The 17,955-nt window shown below is 44.0% G+C and overlaps 1 protein-coding gene across 5 annotated transcripts in view; it reads left to right on the forward strand.

Moving 5' to 3' along the window:
• Positions 1–2,057: 2,057 nt before the first annotated feature.
• Positions 2,058–17,955, forward strand: part of KCNQ1 (potassium voltage-gated channel subfamily Q member 1) — a 481,025-nt gene continuing 465,127 nt past the window's right edge. For 3 of the 5 annotated variants that reach the window (XM_077321529.1, XM_077321530.1, XM_077321531.1), the window contains exon 1: positions 2,061–2,566. In XM_077321529.1, the coding sequence (XP_077177644.1) occupies positions 2,178–2,566 (389 nt within the window). In that variant the 5' untranslated portion in view covers positions 2,061–2,177. Of the gene's footprint in view, positions 2,567–17,955 lie in introns of all 5 variants that reach the window. The other 2 variants (XR_013228284.1, XM_077321532.1) reach the window with 1 other exon arrangement.

A 17,955-nucleotide genomic window follows, 5' to 3' on the forward strand; every position in this document is an offset into this window, starting at 1 on the left:
GAATACCAAAACCCCAAAACATTAAGGACTATTTTACCCTCCCTCTTCTGGAAGTGCAGAAAAAACTAATACCATAGTTTGTATGGATAGCTGCAAATACTAAACAAAAACTCCTATGTACCTACCCTTATATGGGACTGATTTGAGCTGTTTCATGTGTATAAGAAAGATTCTCACGGATCTCAGCAGAGCAGAGGGAGTGGGATGTGAATCATGCCTTGTCTTTTTAATATCTTTTAAATATAACATATTAAGCGGGTGGAAAAAAAATCCATATACTGGGTAAATCAGTGTTTTACTGCATCACTTTTCAGATTACTGTTTTCAGGCAAGATCCTCAATTATGCCCACAAATAAGGTTGTGTCAGCACCAGCATTCACCCTGCCTTTCTTTTTAGTTGGCCCCTCCTTGGCTCTGCACATTCCAATACTACTCTGCATACTTTCAATTCATTGGTTGTAAATAGCAGTGCAGGAAGTGCTTTCAAAGTGCTGTACCTGTCATGCTAAGTAACCACTGCAAGAAGATCCACTTGTGTACAACTTTACCATGCCTGATATGTGAGTTGGGGCACTTTCTTGTGAATACACTTGCTAGTGGGTAGGTGCGTACCAGTAAGCAGATCCACTCATCATTCCAGCTTTAACTGGCACATGGCAGACAAACCGTGCCTTTTTGTGATGTTGGTCCAGATATGGAAAGGAATGTGATGATGATGATCTTTGGATAGCATTTATAAGTTTCTGACTGCTCAGCATAGTAAAATAATGTTTCTGCCTTTCTCATGGGCTTCTTGTAAGTGAGTGCCCATTCATAGCAGCTGTTCCTTTCTCCCTCAACCCAAGCCAGCTCATGGAGAATGGATTGTTCCAGCTTGCTTGCCTTGATAGGAAGCTACAACTTTGAGCAACAGTTGTACAGAAATGATGGGTTCTTCCCAAAATAGACCTGAGGAAAGCTGCCATGCGCAAATAGCTTGGTGCTGTGCAGTCGGAGGAGAAAGCTGATGACATGGGCATAAAGCAATCTTAGTGTGTGTGTGTGTGTGTGTGTGTGTGTGTGTGTATATATATATATATATATATATATATATATATATTATAATATATTATAAGTAATATTACATACAACCCTCTATAGTAGGAGTCATTATCCCCACCTTGAGATTGAGATATAGTAGTTTGCCCAATGACATACCATGTATGACTTCATTCCCTGCCAGTTATGAGAATGACCGGGATTGGGACTGTGAGACTTGGAGGAGAAATGTCTTTTTGGGGTAATCTGCACTGTTTCTAAAAATGTAAGAAAGGCACTTCTGGATCAGAGCAGTGGACGATCTAATCAGGCATCCTGCCTCACACAGTGGCTAACAAGTTGTTCTGTAGAGCTGGCAAACCAGGCAGAGAGGCCAAGTTCCTCCCCCACATTGTCTGGTAGCATAGATATGCAGAGGTTTACTGTCTCTGGATGTGCAGGCTGCCTTTAAGTCATCATGGCTGGTAAGCATTAGCTATCTCTAACAGAAACCACCCTCACACCTTTAGGAGTGGTGATGCCGAGACTCCTTTTGTTTGTTCTTTTTGCCAGTGCACGGTAGTCACAATGACTAGGATGCTGGGCTTCTTTATGGGAAAGCTAGCTTCAACCCCTACCCCCATACGGAACACCTCACTAGATGGACTTGGACAAATCTGCTTGTTATAAAGAGAAATGCAATAAAAAAATAAAAAAAAACTCTCTCTTTAAAATCCCGACTGCGTTCCTGCTGCTCAAGACTGTTCCCTAGATAACTGGTGAGCTCGTGAGCAGGCATCCTGTGCGCAGCTGCACCTGTTGAGTTTCTGCGTGTCCCGCAGCTGTTCTCCGCGCGGACGCTCGGCGGGCCGGGGGAAGGGAGAGTCCTCTCTCGAGGAGCGTGTTGGGCAGCGGCTGGCGCTGCCCGGGCTCCTCGGGTGGCTGCTGGCGTCGAGCCGGGACCTTCCCCCTCAGTGGGCAGGGCCACGGAGAACTCTCGGGGAGCCGAGCGAGCGAGCGAGCGAGCGCGGGGTGTGTGTGAGACTCTCCAGCCGCGCCTGCCTCCCTCGTCCGACCGCGGCGCGCAAGCAAGCATCTCCCGGGTCGCTCCGCCGCTCGGCCTCGACTTCCTCGCCCTCCCGCGCTTCTCGGCGGCGCGATGTCGTCGTCCTCGCCCAAGGCGGAGAGGAAGCCGTGGGGCTTGGGGCGCTTGTCCGTCGGGGCCAAGAAAGGCAGCATGAAGCCGGCCTCCCTGGAGCTCGACGAGAACGCCCCCAACGCGCGATACGCGCCCTTCTCCCTCTCGGCGGCAGCGGGAGCCCCGGGGGGCGGCAGCGCGCCTCCGCCGCCTCAACACGGCGGCCTGGAGGCGGGGGCGCCGGTGGTGTTGAACGCCGACTACCCGCGGCCCCCGGTCAGCCTGGACCCGCGCGTCTCCATCTACAGCGTCCGCAGACCCCTGCTGAGCCGGAGCAACATCCAGGGCCGCGTCTACAACTTCTTGGAGAGACCCACCGGCTGGAAGTGCTTCGTCTATCACTTCACGGTGTAAGTCGCCCTTTGCTCGCGGGCTTGGGCCGCTCCTTCCGGCTGCCCTGGCGGCGAAGCAGCCCGTAGGGGTCAGGCAGAGGGAGGCCGGGAGAGCTGGACTCCTCTTTGCGCCTCCCCCCCCCCCGGGCAGGATCTAGCGTCCGCTGGCAAGGGACCCAGCTCGCGCCCTAGCCCCCTCCTCACTCGCTCCTGTTCATATTCACTTCCATAGTAAGACATTAGCGCTGGGATGGCAGTGTACAGCCTGATTTCAGAGTAAGGCTAGCCTAGCATCCTCCCGGTATAGCAGTAATGCTGCCGCTGCACCTTCTTGGGGCAAACTCCTTCTTTCCAGGCTCCCTGTGTTGGGTAGGAGCCTTTAAAAATAACTCTAGAACAAACAAAAGCACACATGTGCTCCAGCAGACAGTCCATTCTCATGAATATTTACTTGGAATTAAGTGGGGCTTATGGTTAGCTCACTGTGCATAGCATTGTAGCTTCAATTAAACACATGCTCTCACTCTGTTTCTCGGTTAAATGTAATCATCTGGATTTATACAGACTTTTAACATCCAGAAGTTTGCAGATTTGGGGTGATGTGCAGTGCTTCTTATCTTTCTTATATAGGCAAGTATGTTGTTCCTTGTAATAACATGGAAATCTGCCAGTGCAAAGTGACTCCAATAGATGCATCTGTGTAGGAGTGTTACTAGAAATAACCTGTATGCATGCTGGGGAGCACCACTGTGGGCCTCTTTGTACCAAAAGCATACGTGAAACCACTTTGAACCTCTGTTTAATGAGCTATGTTCTACCTTCCCTCTTTGTGTTCTGTTCATTCATAATGTTCTTAGCAAAGCACGGCATTGTGTCCTGAGAACTACAGTTCCAAAGCCCATATGTATTTTTGTTCTTGATACAGTTCTTTAAACCAGCCACTTGTCAACACCTGTCTATTCATTATTCAGTGCCAGGGGATAGCTACATTTTCAAATCTGTCTCTGAAAAAGCACGATTTGGAACAGATAGCAATCAAGAAGTGCTTTTCTTTCCTTGCCCACTGCTTCTTGGTTCCAAATTGAACTTTTTTCTTGTGTTATTGTACATGTTTGGAAGAGGAACTCCCAGCATGGGAAAAGATGATTTGGAATGGAGAGCTGGTGAGCAGAGAAAGGGTTAACCTTTAAATCCTTTTATTTGCTCTTGACAGCAATAGGGTTAAGATGAGTTGGGCTACATGGACTAAGGCTGTGATCACTGAACAAATTGTATGTGTGCCATAGCCTAAGGCCGTGGATCAAAACATGTTCATGTAGGCTCTGTTGAAATTGATGAGATATACTGTATTATAATAGTCTGATGAGGATTGAGATGTAAGGCTGTCATTTAAATGAGCAGTCAGTTCAATATCCAAGTGAGTGTGTTATTTTTTTTAAATTGAAATGCAGGTTATTTGAGGGAGAGAAAGTGACATGGTAGAGTCTGATGTCACCAGAAGCTAGGCAGAGTTGGTCCTTGGAGGGAAGATCACCAAGGAAGATTCTTAAGAGGAAGGCAATAGCAAACCAGCTCTAGTTCTCAAATGCCTTGAAAGTCCATTTCTCTGGCTGCTATAAGTCAGCTGCAACTTGATGGCATTTTGCACACCCATACACAAGAGACAAAGAAAAATGGGAACTTATACCATCCTTAGTTGTTTTTTCCTTCTTTTGGAAATGGAACCGAAGAGCATTTCAGAGATTTAAAGCCAATTCTGTTGTGTACATTTGCACAGCTGTATTGCTTCCTGATAATTAGCTGTTTTCTGGTGGTTGTGATATGATTATTTGCTACCCTTAGTAAGTGTTGAGCACATGTAGCCTTCTAGGCATGCTGAAAGGAATGTAGTCTAAATACACAGATTATGCACTTGAGCCAAGAAACTGTAGACCTTAGTATACACTGGAACACAACATGACATTCGCTGCCTTTAAATAATTTGTCATCCCCTTTAGAGTTCGCATAAATGATTTATTTCCTCATGTTGGTATGTTTAAAATAACACTGCTTTCAAATGCAACAAAACTTTTCTTGAATCACAGTTTAAAAACCAGAAAGACATCAAACTGAATAAAATTAACAGCCTCTAAATGTATATTTGTTATATTTGTTTTACCAGGCCCACTTTTCAGATTGGGTATATCATGAGAACATAATGTGCCCTTGAGATAGTAGTCTGAGAGTTTATGAACAGTACAATTGGTGTGTGTGTGGGTGTGTGGGGGGATTGTGAAGAAGCATGAGGAGATTAAGGAAATTTCCTCAAATAGCACTGTAGTACAACATTGCTAATATGACTGAGTAACTTCCTAGCCCTGATTGCTTAGTAATAAATCTAAGCATGACAATGAGACTTTCTGTGCTGTACAGGTGAGTCTGGAGAATAAGAGAATGGACATCTCACACCATCTAGTCCCTGGCTGTAATATACCATCATCACAGAATGGTGTAGTCGTTGTGGAATACATTTGCAACTTAGAAACCTTGGTACAGCTAATTAAAATCAAAGAAGTACTTTTTCCTCCATTCCTAGTTAATTATCAAAGTGATCTGAGCTCTTAAAACTACTTGGACTAGGGGCAGTGAGACTTGTTCTTCAGTATCTCTTCATGCATTGACTGTTTTGAGTTCCTAGGATTTTCTTTGATTGATTTGAAAAAGTACAGAGAAATATTGAAGAAATCACGGAAAGACTGAAATGGCAAATGATAATGTGATGAATCTCAGAGAAAAGATAACTGCAGGTTGAAACCTAAACTGTGGGGATATGGTTTTATAGAAAAACCCTGGTCTTTTGCATGGGGTCAGTGTGGAGCCAAATAACTATCCGAAACCATAGGCACTAGATTCATAGGACTTCCCTTTCAAAACACATACAGTAACAACTTTGGAGCCTATTTTGAAGTATTGTAGGCCACAGTCCTAATCAGAATTCATTCATCTAATGCTGGACAATCGCAGAAATTTAATGAAATTTAGCTTTGTTGGATCTAGTACAACTTCAGCACTCTTTGGATTGGGCTCTTTTTTGGGAGATTCAACATGTGGCAGGTAGTAATTCCAAAATAATTAGGATTTACATATAAATATTGTTTCCAGTCAATGGCAGTTCCCATTGATTTTTAAATGGTGTATATTGTGCTTACTGTGTATAGGCTGTGGTGTTTAAAGTGCTTGTATTTAAGACCAACATGATGTTATGAATTCACCTACAAACTTGTTGCTTTAAGGCATCAACACCTGACTCTTTTAAATGTATTCTCTCAGAAAACTCATTTTGCTAACTAGGCCTTCAGGAAATACAAGATCAGTTGTATGGAAAGTAATGACAAAGCAGCAAGTTCTAGTTTACTCATGCTTAACTGTATTTATTCTCTTTTGTCGGTTTATAGCAGATTTATAGCTGGCTATGAGGCTGTAGATAAGTAGTGCTATCCTAAACAGAGTTATACCCATTTAAGCTAATGGATGTAGAAGGATGTTATTGTGGTTAGGATGTCACATTATTTCAGAACAAAGATATATTTATGCAAGGTATAAGCTTTCATGAATATGTGCACATCTTCAGATTTCTCAGTCTTGTGATTCTTGGTGGCAAATTTTTATCCATTTATCCTTTCCTGGATGGTTTGTTGCCAGATTTGTATCCATTTATCCTTCGGTGGAGGGTTGTACCTTTGCCCTATGTAGAGAGCAGAAGGGCATTTTTGCCATTTAATGGCATCTGCAGTGTTATTCCTGTTTAGTTCTTGAATGGTTGAGGAAATTCTGTTTCACTATGTCGGAAGAAGTGTGCTTGTACTTGAATAAAACATATCTTGAATAAAACATTTTTGGTCCTAAAGATGCCATCAGACTCAAACTTTGTGTGCTGTTTCACACCAGCATGGCTACCCACCTGAATCTCTAACTTCGTGGAATGCACCATATTAAGCCATATAGAATAGAACTCCATCAACCTTACAAAGAATCTTGTATGGACACAGACCAATATTTCCTTTCTTTAAAAAAGGCAAACATCTGGACATTATAACTAAGGGACTGAGAATTAAGAATCCTCTCTAGTCCACATCCTATGAACTTTGCAGAAAATTATGTCTCATATTCTCCAAGAAACTACTCAAACATCTGATCAGTCATCTGTACTACAAACAGAAGCTGATCAAGAAGAAACTCTGCATTGGACATTTCTATAAGGAATCCACCTGCTTGGCAAAATTTCTCAATTTAAGTTGCTGAAACAGTTTTTTTTTAAACATCTCTAACGTGCAGACTACCAACCTTAATGACAAGAACTTCTCCAATAATACTGGCAACCTGTCACAGCACAGCAGAAGAATCAAGTCTTTCATGTGGACTTTAATTCTGCCCCACCAGATCCCAATAGATGATTCAGTTCTGCAGGGACCTGGAATCCTTTCCCCACTGTCTAGACCTGCAGGAATACTTTCAACATATGCAAGAACAGAACAAGAAAGAACAGGCAGCATCTTCACAACATACCATCATGCAATCTACTGGAGAACAGCTACCACCCCTCCAACCCACCAATGAACACTGACCACCATGCAGTATTATTATTATTATTATTATTATTATTATTATTATTATTATTATTATTATTATTATTATTAGATTTATTAGATTTATTTCCCGCCTCTCCCGAAAGGCTCGAGGCGGGTCACAACAACTAATCCCATTAAAATTCCCATTAAAATATCAATCTACTAACATGGCGGCTAAAAATCCCATCCCTCCCCCAATTATTAAGAGGTGAAGAGGAAAGGATAGGGGAGTAGCGTACACTCCAACTCCTAGGGGGGGAGCGATGTCCCTGATTTGCTGACCCCAGCCTCAACCATAGACCTGGTGGAAGAGCTCCGTTTTACAGGCCCTGTGGAAAGCTGACATCCCACAGGGCCCGCAGATCACCTGGGAGCTCATTCCACCAGATAGGGGCCAGGACTGAAAAAGCCCTGGCCCTGGTTGAGGCTAGACACGCTTCCTTCTGGCTGAGGACGACCAACAGGTTCTCACCCGCAGAGCGTAAGGCACTGCGGGGGGCATAGAGCGGTAGGCGGTCCCTCAAGTATGTGGGTCCCAACCCGCGTATGGCCTTGAAGGTTAAAACCAAAACCTTGAACCGGATCCGGGCAGCAATTGGCAGCCAATGCATCAAATGATCGTTGTATACAGCCAGGCTCTAAACTACAGCTGCATCTGCTCTAATCCTACAGACAGAGATTCTCACCTGAGGGATCTGCAACGAACACTTTTGGAACTAAAGTACCCCCCTAATGAAGTCAAGCAACAGATTAACAAAGCCACAATGGTACACAGAAAAACTTGTTCCCAAGAATCAATAGCAGAACATCACTAGTGGTTGCATTTAGCTTGCAACACAAAACAATTCAACACATCATCAGCAACTTCAGACGGCTACTGACATCACTAGCTATCACTGGAACCCACTTTCCCTGTTGCTCTGCAAGCCTTGTCTTCTTCTCCTCAATGGAAATTGTAAATAATCGATTGATTGGCTGGCTCCCACAACTTACTTCCACGCCCACTTCTCTGAAGGGGCATGTCACCACTTTCGGGGTTCTTTGAAGCTTGAAAAAATATTTCAAGTGTTCCTTTATAGTAAAATAATAATGTCAGTTCTCTTTCACAAATACTGTGAGGAGGGACACATTGTATATGCCATTAAATACTCACAATGCACTTCTGTTCTCTACATAGGACAAACAGGTCAGACCCTCTGCCAAAAGATAAATGGACACAAATTTGACATGCTTCCCAACCACAATCTGCACATTTGTACTACTTCTGGGTTTCTTGAAACCTGAAGAATGTTTCAGGGGTTTCTCAATGGTAAAAAAGCTGAGAAAGGCTGTTCTAGGAGAACGCTTTAGCCTTCCTGGACACTCAAAGTAGCTGTTTTATTATAAAGGAACTTCAGGAACAGATTGGAAATGGAAATAAAAGAATCCCCAGGACTTAACAGGGATATTGGTTTCTTATCCCACTGCATATGTTAGTTTCATTCAGCCCTCACATCTGCAATTTGATATATTTATTTTCTTCACTATGCTTTCCCCTAGAATTAAACCCAAACAAATGGCAATCTTATAAATTAAGCTTGTTATTCCTGTTTGGGCCTTGAATGTGTTAAACATCTTAATTATTCTGCTGTACACTAATTTACTGTTTCCTTTATTATCCATATGCCAATTTGCTGCTATTCACATGTCTCACCAAGTGTATTATTCCAATCTGAGCTGTATGTGTTGCTCAGTTACTTATGCATCTTGACTCTAATTAGCCCTTCTTGGCAACTAACACCCCCCCCCCCTACATTTGAGAAAATCTGTTGCAATGTATCTGACGGAGTTTCCATCTACACATGCTAAGTCTCACAGTTCTCACTTATACCTAGCATTGAATTTTGTTCATCTCGGACAGGGATTCCCAACCAGGGGACTGAGGATCCCCACGGGTCCACAGGAGCTCTTGAGGAAGTCCGTGCCTTTTCTCTTCCTGCTTTCATGGACTTGGTCACAAGCTAGGAAAACAGCCATTTCCATTGCTCCCCCTCCGGAGCAAGAGTTCTCTTGTGGTGTCTGAGCTTGGGAGGGGTGTGGAGCTTCTGCTTTTAACTGCCTCCTGTCACTCCCTCTCCTCAAGCCTGCCTGTTAATGTGGGCAGTGATGTCACTTCTGGTGGCATGTCATTTCTGGGATGTGTGGAAGGGAGGCGTGGCCAGCCAAAACCACTTTCAGGGCTCCTTGAAGCCTGAAAAATTATTTCAGGGGCTCCTCTATGCTTAAAAGGTTGAAAAACACTGATCCAGGAGGTGGTACTGTTCTCAAATTTCAGTCTCATGTCTGTTTGTTAACTCATGTATTTGTATGCTAGTTTGTCATTCATGGCTGGGTTAGAAAAATAAAGTTTTATTTTATTATTATCTTACAAACTATCCAATCTCAGCTATAATCATCAGGTTATTTATGCATCTTGACTCTAGCCAGCCCTGCCTGGCAACTAACTCCCATATATGTCATAGTTGAGAAAATTGTTTTACTGTATCTAAAGATGTATGCTTGTAGATGAAAGCTTAGAATCATCATCATCATCTTAACACAGCCCGCGCGCCGCGGACTAAATAAAACGGTAAGGGCTTGGGAGGCGGGATGTGTCCGGGATGAGGAAGGGTGACGATTGGCCCCTTACTCCGGACAGACTATTGGAGGGACCAATCGGCAGGCGCTTTGTGCCTGCCGATTGGTCCCTCCGATTCCCTGCCGGAGCAACTGTGAGCCGCACTGCGCGCGACTCACAGTTGCTCTTTTGCTGGCGGCCTGACGCGTTGGGATCAGGAAGCCGGCAAGGGAGCCCCCGGCGGCCGCCCTGCGCACAGCTGGCGGGGACTCCCTTGCCTAGCGACAACGGAGCCCCGCACTAGCACGCCTGCAGTTGAACATGGCCATCCACTACAAGGAGCCGCCAAGGAGCCACCGCCGCACACAGCACCAGGCCGCCTGGGAGCCGCCGCTCGAAGCCGCGGCCTCCCTTCTCCATTCCTTTCTCGGCCCGCCGCAGAAACAAGGATGCCCCGCCGCTGCCACCCGCCCTCGACAACGCGTCCTCTTTCAGGTGCGCTTCCTTCCCGCGCGCTGCCCTCCCCTGTCCCTCCCTCTGCCCCCACCTTCTAGCGCCCATTGTATTTTTCATACAATGGGCTTTTTTCCTAGTACCACATAATGTGAAAGGTACTTCTGATGACATGCCTGACTTCTGATTGGCCCTTGGGGAAAGGCTGGGAGGGCCTCTCAGAGGAGCTGGCATTCCATTTGGGAAGCACGGGAGGCCCCCCTCCCTCACTGAGGGCCAAAGAGAGGGAGGGCCCTCCCTCACTGAGGGCCAATCAGAGGCTCTTCCCCACCCCTCTCCTCCATCTTCCACTTTCCCTGAGCACAGAGAGCTGGAAGGAAGTAAGCGGCACAGCTTGGCGTGACCAGCCAGCTTGCCTCCTCACTGCTGGCGGGGGCTGCAAAGGCCAGCTGCCTCTTCTACGGAGCCCATGCCAGTATCTACTACCTCCTTGCCACCTGTGAGGGGCCAGTGAATCTGCCTCACCTCTTTGCCACTGGTGGGTGCTGTGAGGCCCACTTGCCTCCTCTGCGGAGGCCCAACCTTCCTGGTCCCCAGTGATGGCTAGGAGGCATGGAAGGACTGCACACATTCAATGGAGGAAGCAGCTGGACTCCTCAAACTCTCTGAGGGTGAGCTTGGCCATGCCAACCTTCCCTGCTGGTGCCCTGCCGTTGTGTGTTGCCTCCTTGCCACAGGTTGGGGTGGGGGGAGGCCGCCATGTCCTCTGCCACACTCTTGCCACTCTATCTTTCAAAGCGGGCTTTTCCACTCATACCTAGAATAAAACTTTGTTGGTTCTAAAGGTGCCCTGGACTCAGACTTTGTTCTGCTGCTTCAGACTAACATGGCTGCACACCGGAATCTAGCTGATTATTTCATTCACCCTCCTAAAACCCCATGAAGCAAGTCCCAGATGGGAGGCAGAGTATTGTCTCAGGCTACTCAGTGAGTCTTGAACTGCATTGTGCTTTAAAACATAGATCTCATCTCCCCGTCCCTCCCCAAATCTCACCAAATCTTATTCTTTCCTGACTCAGGTGAAGCAACTCTTGAGAAGGCTCTGCTTGGTTCTAATATTTTGAATGCAGAAATGAATTAATGTCATTTGACAAGGACTAACATCTACACAAAGCTGCCCAAAGCAGTGCTGGAAAGATTGCATTGTTAAGCAGCAGCTTACAAATGTCTGCATGAAAAATTAATGTTTTGTAATGGAGATGCTAAAAAAAGACATCTAATAACCCTTCACCTATTTGCATAAGTTGCACTCAGGAAGTAAGAGCAAGTGGGAGTACATGGAATGTGTCTGTCTAATTAGGTCAAAAATGAGTTGCAAGGTTGACGCTGCAGTGTCATTACATCATTCTGCTATGTAATAAAGGATTATCTGTCTGGTTTGGTTTAATTCCAAACAGGTCATTTAGCACTTTAAGGGGTCAGTCTTATGTTCCCATTTTCCTTGTAATCAGGCTCAGTCTACTTGTATAGATTATACCTGTGTTCATCCTGATGTGCAAGTTGAATGGAGGGCTGTAACTTTTGAATCACCTGTTTCTGGTATTGCATTGGTACTACAGTTCAGTGAATATTTTGGGCATTTCTGCACCCATTAAATATAGTGAAATGCTTACCTTATGTAGTCGTTATATTCCGGCCCCTCCATATGACGTCACCAACATCCAGCATCTGGGCAGTAACCGGCTGGATACATCCTCCAGTTTAAAATGCCAGTTGGGTTATTGTATAAATTGGATTCCCCATCCTATTTAGTGTGAGTTACAGGAAGGCAAGCAGCAGGCAACCAGCAGAGGGCAGATATGGAGGCTCAAACGCACTAAAGGCACCTGCCTCAACCCGTCCTCGCACCTGTCTCCCTTTTTCTTGTCTTTTAAAAAAATGTCTGACATCCTGAAGCAATGAATAGGCAGACTATTGTGCAGGCAATGCCAGAATTAAAAGAATTTTTCCCAACGTAGTTGCAGTTGGTGTCCAGCTGCTTGAAGATGGCGGCCCAGTGCTGCTGGCATTCTGGCTCTGTGCCCGGTGGCTGCAAGCCCCGCATGTCGTCGCCCACTACAGCTCTGCCATGGCTGGGCGCTGCAAGCCTCGCTTGTCACTGCTGTGGCCTCACCACCTACTACAACCATGCCTGGTGTCTCCTGCAGCCCCAGCCCCATCAAGGGCAGAGCCAGTGCTCGGGGTCTGCTCTTGCTGGCGGTGCTGCCTCCTTGGCACTTCCAGCCAAAAAAATTTCCAAAGGTGGAGAACCCACCACCTCCCGAGGAAGCCTGTTCCACTGAGAAACTGCTCTGTCAGGAACTTCTTCCAGATGTTTAGACAGAATTTCTTTTGAATTAATTTCATCCCATTGGATCTGGTCTGTCCCTCCGGGGCAAGAAAGAACAACTCTGCTCCATCTTCTATATGGCAGCCTTTCAAATCCCCTCTCAGTCATCTCGTCTCCAGGCTAAACAGACCAAGCTCCCCCAATGCTATTTTTTCTGATGTGCAGAAATGCCCTTCAAGTTCTGCATGGCTTAAGGCTAATGATACTTTTCTACAATGGCAAGGAAATTGCTGGCAGCCATTTTTAAAGATGGTAAGAAATTAACTGGATTGCTGGAAAAGGTATTGGTGGTGGTAGGAAGTACCATCAAGTCATAACCAAATTATGGAGACCTCATGGGGTTTTCGAAGCAAGAAACATTCAGAGGTGGTTTGTTGTTGTCCCCCTCTACGTAGCTATCCTGGGCTGACCCTATTTAGCTCTCAGGATCTTCTGAGACTTGGCTAGCCTGGACTATCAAGGTGATGACAGGAAAACATATTCGTCCTTTTTATTCTGCCCACTCAAAGTAGGCAAAATGAGGATGGGGCAGGTAGAATTTGCCAACCTTCATGTTCATTGGAATCTGTGTATAGATTGTGCATCCATACAATGCTTATCTGCCTGATAAGGCACCCTACTTTGTTCAGAGTTTCTGATTGCATGAAGAGCCTTAGGCATGTATGTGTCTATGTCAACCCTTTACATGCATTCTGCTGATTACATGTACCGTAGATTGGGGGAAGAGCCTGTCTCCAGCTCCCATGTGTATATGCTCCCCACTTAGAATGTCTGAAAAAGGGTTTACTGTGCTAGATTTGGCCAAGTGAGACCTTTAATCCCTGCATAACTTTGCAAAAGACAAAAGGAGGTGGTGTGTGAAATTCCACCCCTTTCCAGGGCTAATGAACCCTGGGGAGGGGCTTAGGTTGGCCATTTTAAATCAGGTGGGTCAAAGGGGTATCTCCTACCTTCCAACTGACCTGTTACAGCTCTGAATTCAATTGAGGACTGAAACTATTAATGTTTGCCTTTAAAAGTGACTGTAACTCTTTTATTTTAAAACCCTGAGTGGATAAAGATCGATGTCTTTTTAAACTGCTCCTTGGTCATTTTATTGTTTATTTATGGCCTTTCTACACATAGTACCTTTCCCACACACAATACAATTTAAACAATTCAAATCACTCAAACAATAATCTAAATAAATAAATCTGCAACTGCCTTTTTTGTTGCATGATTTCTGGTTAGGATCCAAATCTCAATTTGGCACACAAACATTTTATGCATGCATGAGGAGAAGCTATTTCTCACTTTATTTACTTTCTTTATATACCACCTTTGTCCCTGATAGGGACCCAAAGAGGCTTATATAATTCTCCTTTCCTACACTTTATCTTCACAGCAACCCTTTTAGGTAGATCAGGCTGAGAGTATATGGCTGGCCCAGGGCCATGCAGCACTGGCTACCAGTCTGTTTCCAGATCAGGTTCAAAGCTTTGGTCTTAACCTTTAAGGCTATACACGGCTTGGACCCTACATACTTGAGGGACTGCTTACCTCCTTATGCCCCCCACAGAGCACTCTACTCTGCGGGTCTGAATCTGTTGATGGTCCCGGGACTCCAGGAAGCCTGCCTAGCCTCAACAAGTGCCAGGGCTTTTCTGTCCTGGCTGCTACCTGGTGGAATGAGTTCCCTGAAGAGCTGTGGGTCCTGACAGAGCTCTCTGAGCTCTTCCACCAGGCATTTGTCTGAGGCCGGGAGGGGGTTCCGGGGTTTAAGATTGGGTCCCCCCTTCCCTTAGGGTACAGGCCTGGTATTAGACTGGCCTCGGATACGTGAGGTGATCTATCCCCTAGTAATATCAGCCCAACTGTTAAATCAACTTGTTTTTAGATCAGCCAGTGGTCTCACTGTGTGTGATGCATTTTTAACTAAATTAATACCGCCATCAACTGGGTAGTCGAGTTTTTAGAGTTGTTTTTATCAGGGATTGTCAAATGGTTATTATGTTGTTTTGAATATGTATTTATATGATTGTAAACCGCTGCGAGCCAGTTTTCTGAGTGCGGCAGTTATATAAATCCAAATATAAATAAATAAATAAATAATGGCAGAACAGGATTTGAATTTGAGGTATCCAGACAGGGTTGCCAGGTTTCCCCCAGATGCTGGCAAGTGATATGGGAATAGGGTAGCCAGATCCAGGTTGAAAAATTCCTGAAGATTTGAGGCTGGAGACTGGGGAAGACATGGACCTCAGTGGGGTACCATGCTACAGAATCCATCCTACAAGGCATCAATTTTCTATAGGGGAACTTCTCTCTGTAGTCTGGCGATGAGCTGTATTTTGGGGGGATCCCCAGGTCCCACCTGGAGCCTTACATCTCTCTTCCCAGGTCATAGTCCAATATTTCAGCTACTACACTGAGCTCTCATAGAAATACTTTCCACTTGTATGGCAGCCTGTCATGTAATTGTTACTCCAAAAAGTGGCTTTTATAGGGGTTTGCAGAGGTCTTCTGCCTGGAAAGGAGGCTGTAATGCTCTTATGCGCACATCCTGGCTTCTGGCCTATATGTTCATCTTTAAAACTGCTGGTCACTGGGAACTATAGCATTTTTTAAATCAGATATTTAAAGGAGTTTATACTTATGTCGAGGGCTTGCCAGAATTCCCTTTCTATTTTCTTCATGTTATCAGCAATTGCTATATTTTGCACTCATAATAAATTTCATTTGTTTTGCTGTCTTGGGTTGGTTTTTACAGCTGCATTTGTTTCTCTCCCGGAAGTTTGTCTATTGTGTTTATCTTTAAACCCCAAACCCCCATGATCTGTAATATGAGACTACATATATATATTGGGGAAATTTCAATGTGATGACCTTATGAGGAAGTGCGAAAGTATTTTCTGTTATACAAACTGCTTCTATATTTTGCTGTGACCCTTGTACCATAGCAGCCATGTCTTCGTTATTTTAAGTTCGCTTTTTGTGTAGCCTGATATACTCCATATAGTCCAGAGAAGAACTGGCTGACCTTTATTTGTAGACCAGTCACAATTCATGAAGGTAGAGGAATAAATGCCCCGATGCGAATGACCCAGGCTAGCCTGATTTCATCAAATCTTGGAAACTAAGCAGTGTCAGCCTTGTTTAGTATTTGGATAGGAGCCCATCAAGGAATACCAGTGTTGGTATGCAGAGACAGGCAATGGCAAACCACCTCTGAATGTCTCCTACTTTGAAAACCGTACAGTTGCCATAATTCAGCTGCAGCTTGACAGCATTTTATATCAAAATTTCTCAGCTTTTTTACCATTTGGAAACCCCTAGAACATTCTTTAGACTTTGAGAAACCCCAGGAGTGGTGCAATTATGAAGAATACGGCTGAGAAAGAAGCATATCCATGTACATGTCCACCTGGGCCCCCTCCCCTTCCGACCATATATTACCAGGGGATAAATCACCTCATGGAATCGAGGCCGGTCTGCCCATTTGGGTAACCATTCAGGGCCACCAAGAAATCCCAGGGTGTCATGAACCCCTGGTTGAGAAAGCCTGCTTTACACACACACATCTTATAATTTTTATTCTTGACACTGCAAATAAGAGCGCAATCCTTGCTGCATCAAACCATTGGTCCATCTAATCCAACATCCTGTCTCACAGTAGCAACCAATTCCTCTGGAGGGCCAACAACAGGGCATAGGGGCTGAAATCTTCCCTTGATGTTACCTGCTGACTCTGGAATTCAGAGGTTTAGTGCCTCTGAATGTGCAGGTTTCTACTCAATCATCATGGCTAGTAGCCATTGACAGATTTATTCTCTTTAGATTTATTTAATCCCCCTTTAAAGCTGTTTATTTCTGTGGCCATCACTACAGCCTCTGGCAGCAAATTCTACTTTTTAATCACTCTTTGTGAAAAGTAGCATTTCCTTTTGTCTCTCCTGAACCTACTGCCCATCAGCTTCATTGGATGCAGTCCAATAGGGCTGCATGCAGCTCTTACTTGTAGTGTAATTTAAGATGTTAGAACCACTTGTCGCTGTGACCTTCAGTGGATTTAGACTGGTGCAATACTGCATAGGAGTACGTTCCTACTGTTTTTGGAAAGCCTATCTTAATAGGGGAACTTGCTATGCTATCCTAAAGTTCTTGATGTGGTAAACGATAGCTATTGGTATTCAGTTTATAATCTTACATTCTTACATTTTCAAACAATGTCAACTGCATTTGTCTGTTCATTTTCCCCGAATACCAAAGTACCAATATTTGCGGAGATTTAGCCCTGGAGGATTTAATACATTATGTGTTATTATGTCTCCTGTATGTGGGACCTAGGACCAAATTTGTTAAAGGATTACTAAATAATTTAAACTGTACTTCTGATTCTGAAATATTAATTTTCTTATTTTCAGACATTGACTTTTGTTATTCAAAGAATGTCATTGTTTGCTTTAGCAGCAAAGAAAATGAGGGCTAAGGAAGTTTTAAAGACAGCAATTACTCAGAAATAGATAATACTGTTTACCAACTGTTTAGGAATGGCTATTGTATTTATATTTTCCTTCTCTTCACTCTCTTTTATAAAGCCTTTATTATCATTGTGCCATTTTATCTTTATAACTTGAACTAAGTGATCAATATTTTGTAATGTCTTTGGCTACACAAATAAATTTGAGTGAATGTTGGCATTAGAGATGGTGCTATACATTGGGTAGATACATTCTGTAGGTAGATGGTTGTGTAGATAGACGATACAGTGATTTGGTAAGAGGGAAAGAAGACCAAATAGTGGTGTTTTGTGATCCTACCTCTTAAATAACATTTATCTAAATACTATTGGTGTTAAACTGTGAGTCAACTAGCTAATCAATCACTAATACACTTGCCTTAAATTTCTTAAATACAATGATCTGTGAGTAATAATCCAAGCAGACTGCCCCCCCCCCTGCTCTGTCCTTTTGTTAGAGTTGGAAGTAGAAGAAAAGATACTGTCACTCATAAATTGTACCTCTCTGGAATGCTCAAAGCATGTTATGTACTTTAAAAAACACACCATGTCTTCCAAAACAGATTAGTTACAAAACTGGAAATGTAAAACATTGAATATAAATATAGAACAGAAGTTGTATACAAAGTTGTTTCGTAATCAATGATCCCCAAACCTATCAATGGAATGGAGTGATGTGGAGAAATATTTTCTGTTTCACATGTTGTTATCTATCATGACCTTTTGATATATAGAATTATGATATGGAATCAGTTTTCTGTATTTTCCTTTAATTATCTCTTTGCTTTCCAAAAATAAAATAATTAAATTTTTTAAAATTTGTAATGATTATATTTATTAACCATACACTCTCAGCCAGCTGAC

This window comes from Paroedura picta, chromosome 2, assembly GCF_049243985.1.
Source record: "Paroedura picta isolate Pp20150507F chromosome 2, Ppicta_v3.0, whole genome shotgun sequence".
Taxonomy (NCBI): domain Eukaryota; kingdom Metazoa; phylum Chordata; class Lepidosauria; order Squamata; family Gekkonidae; genus Paroedura; species Paroedura picta.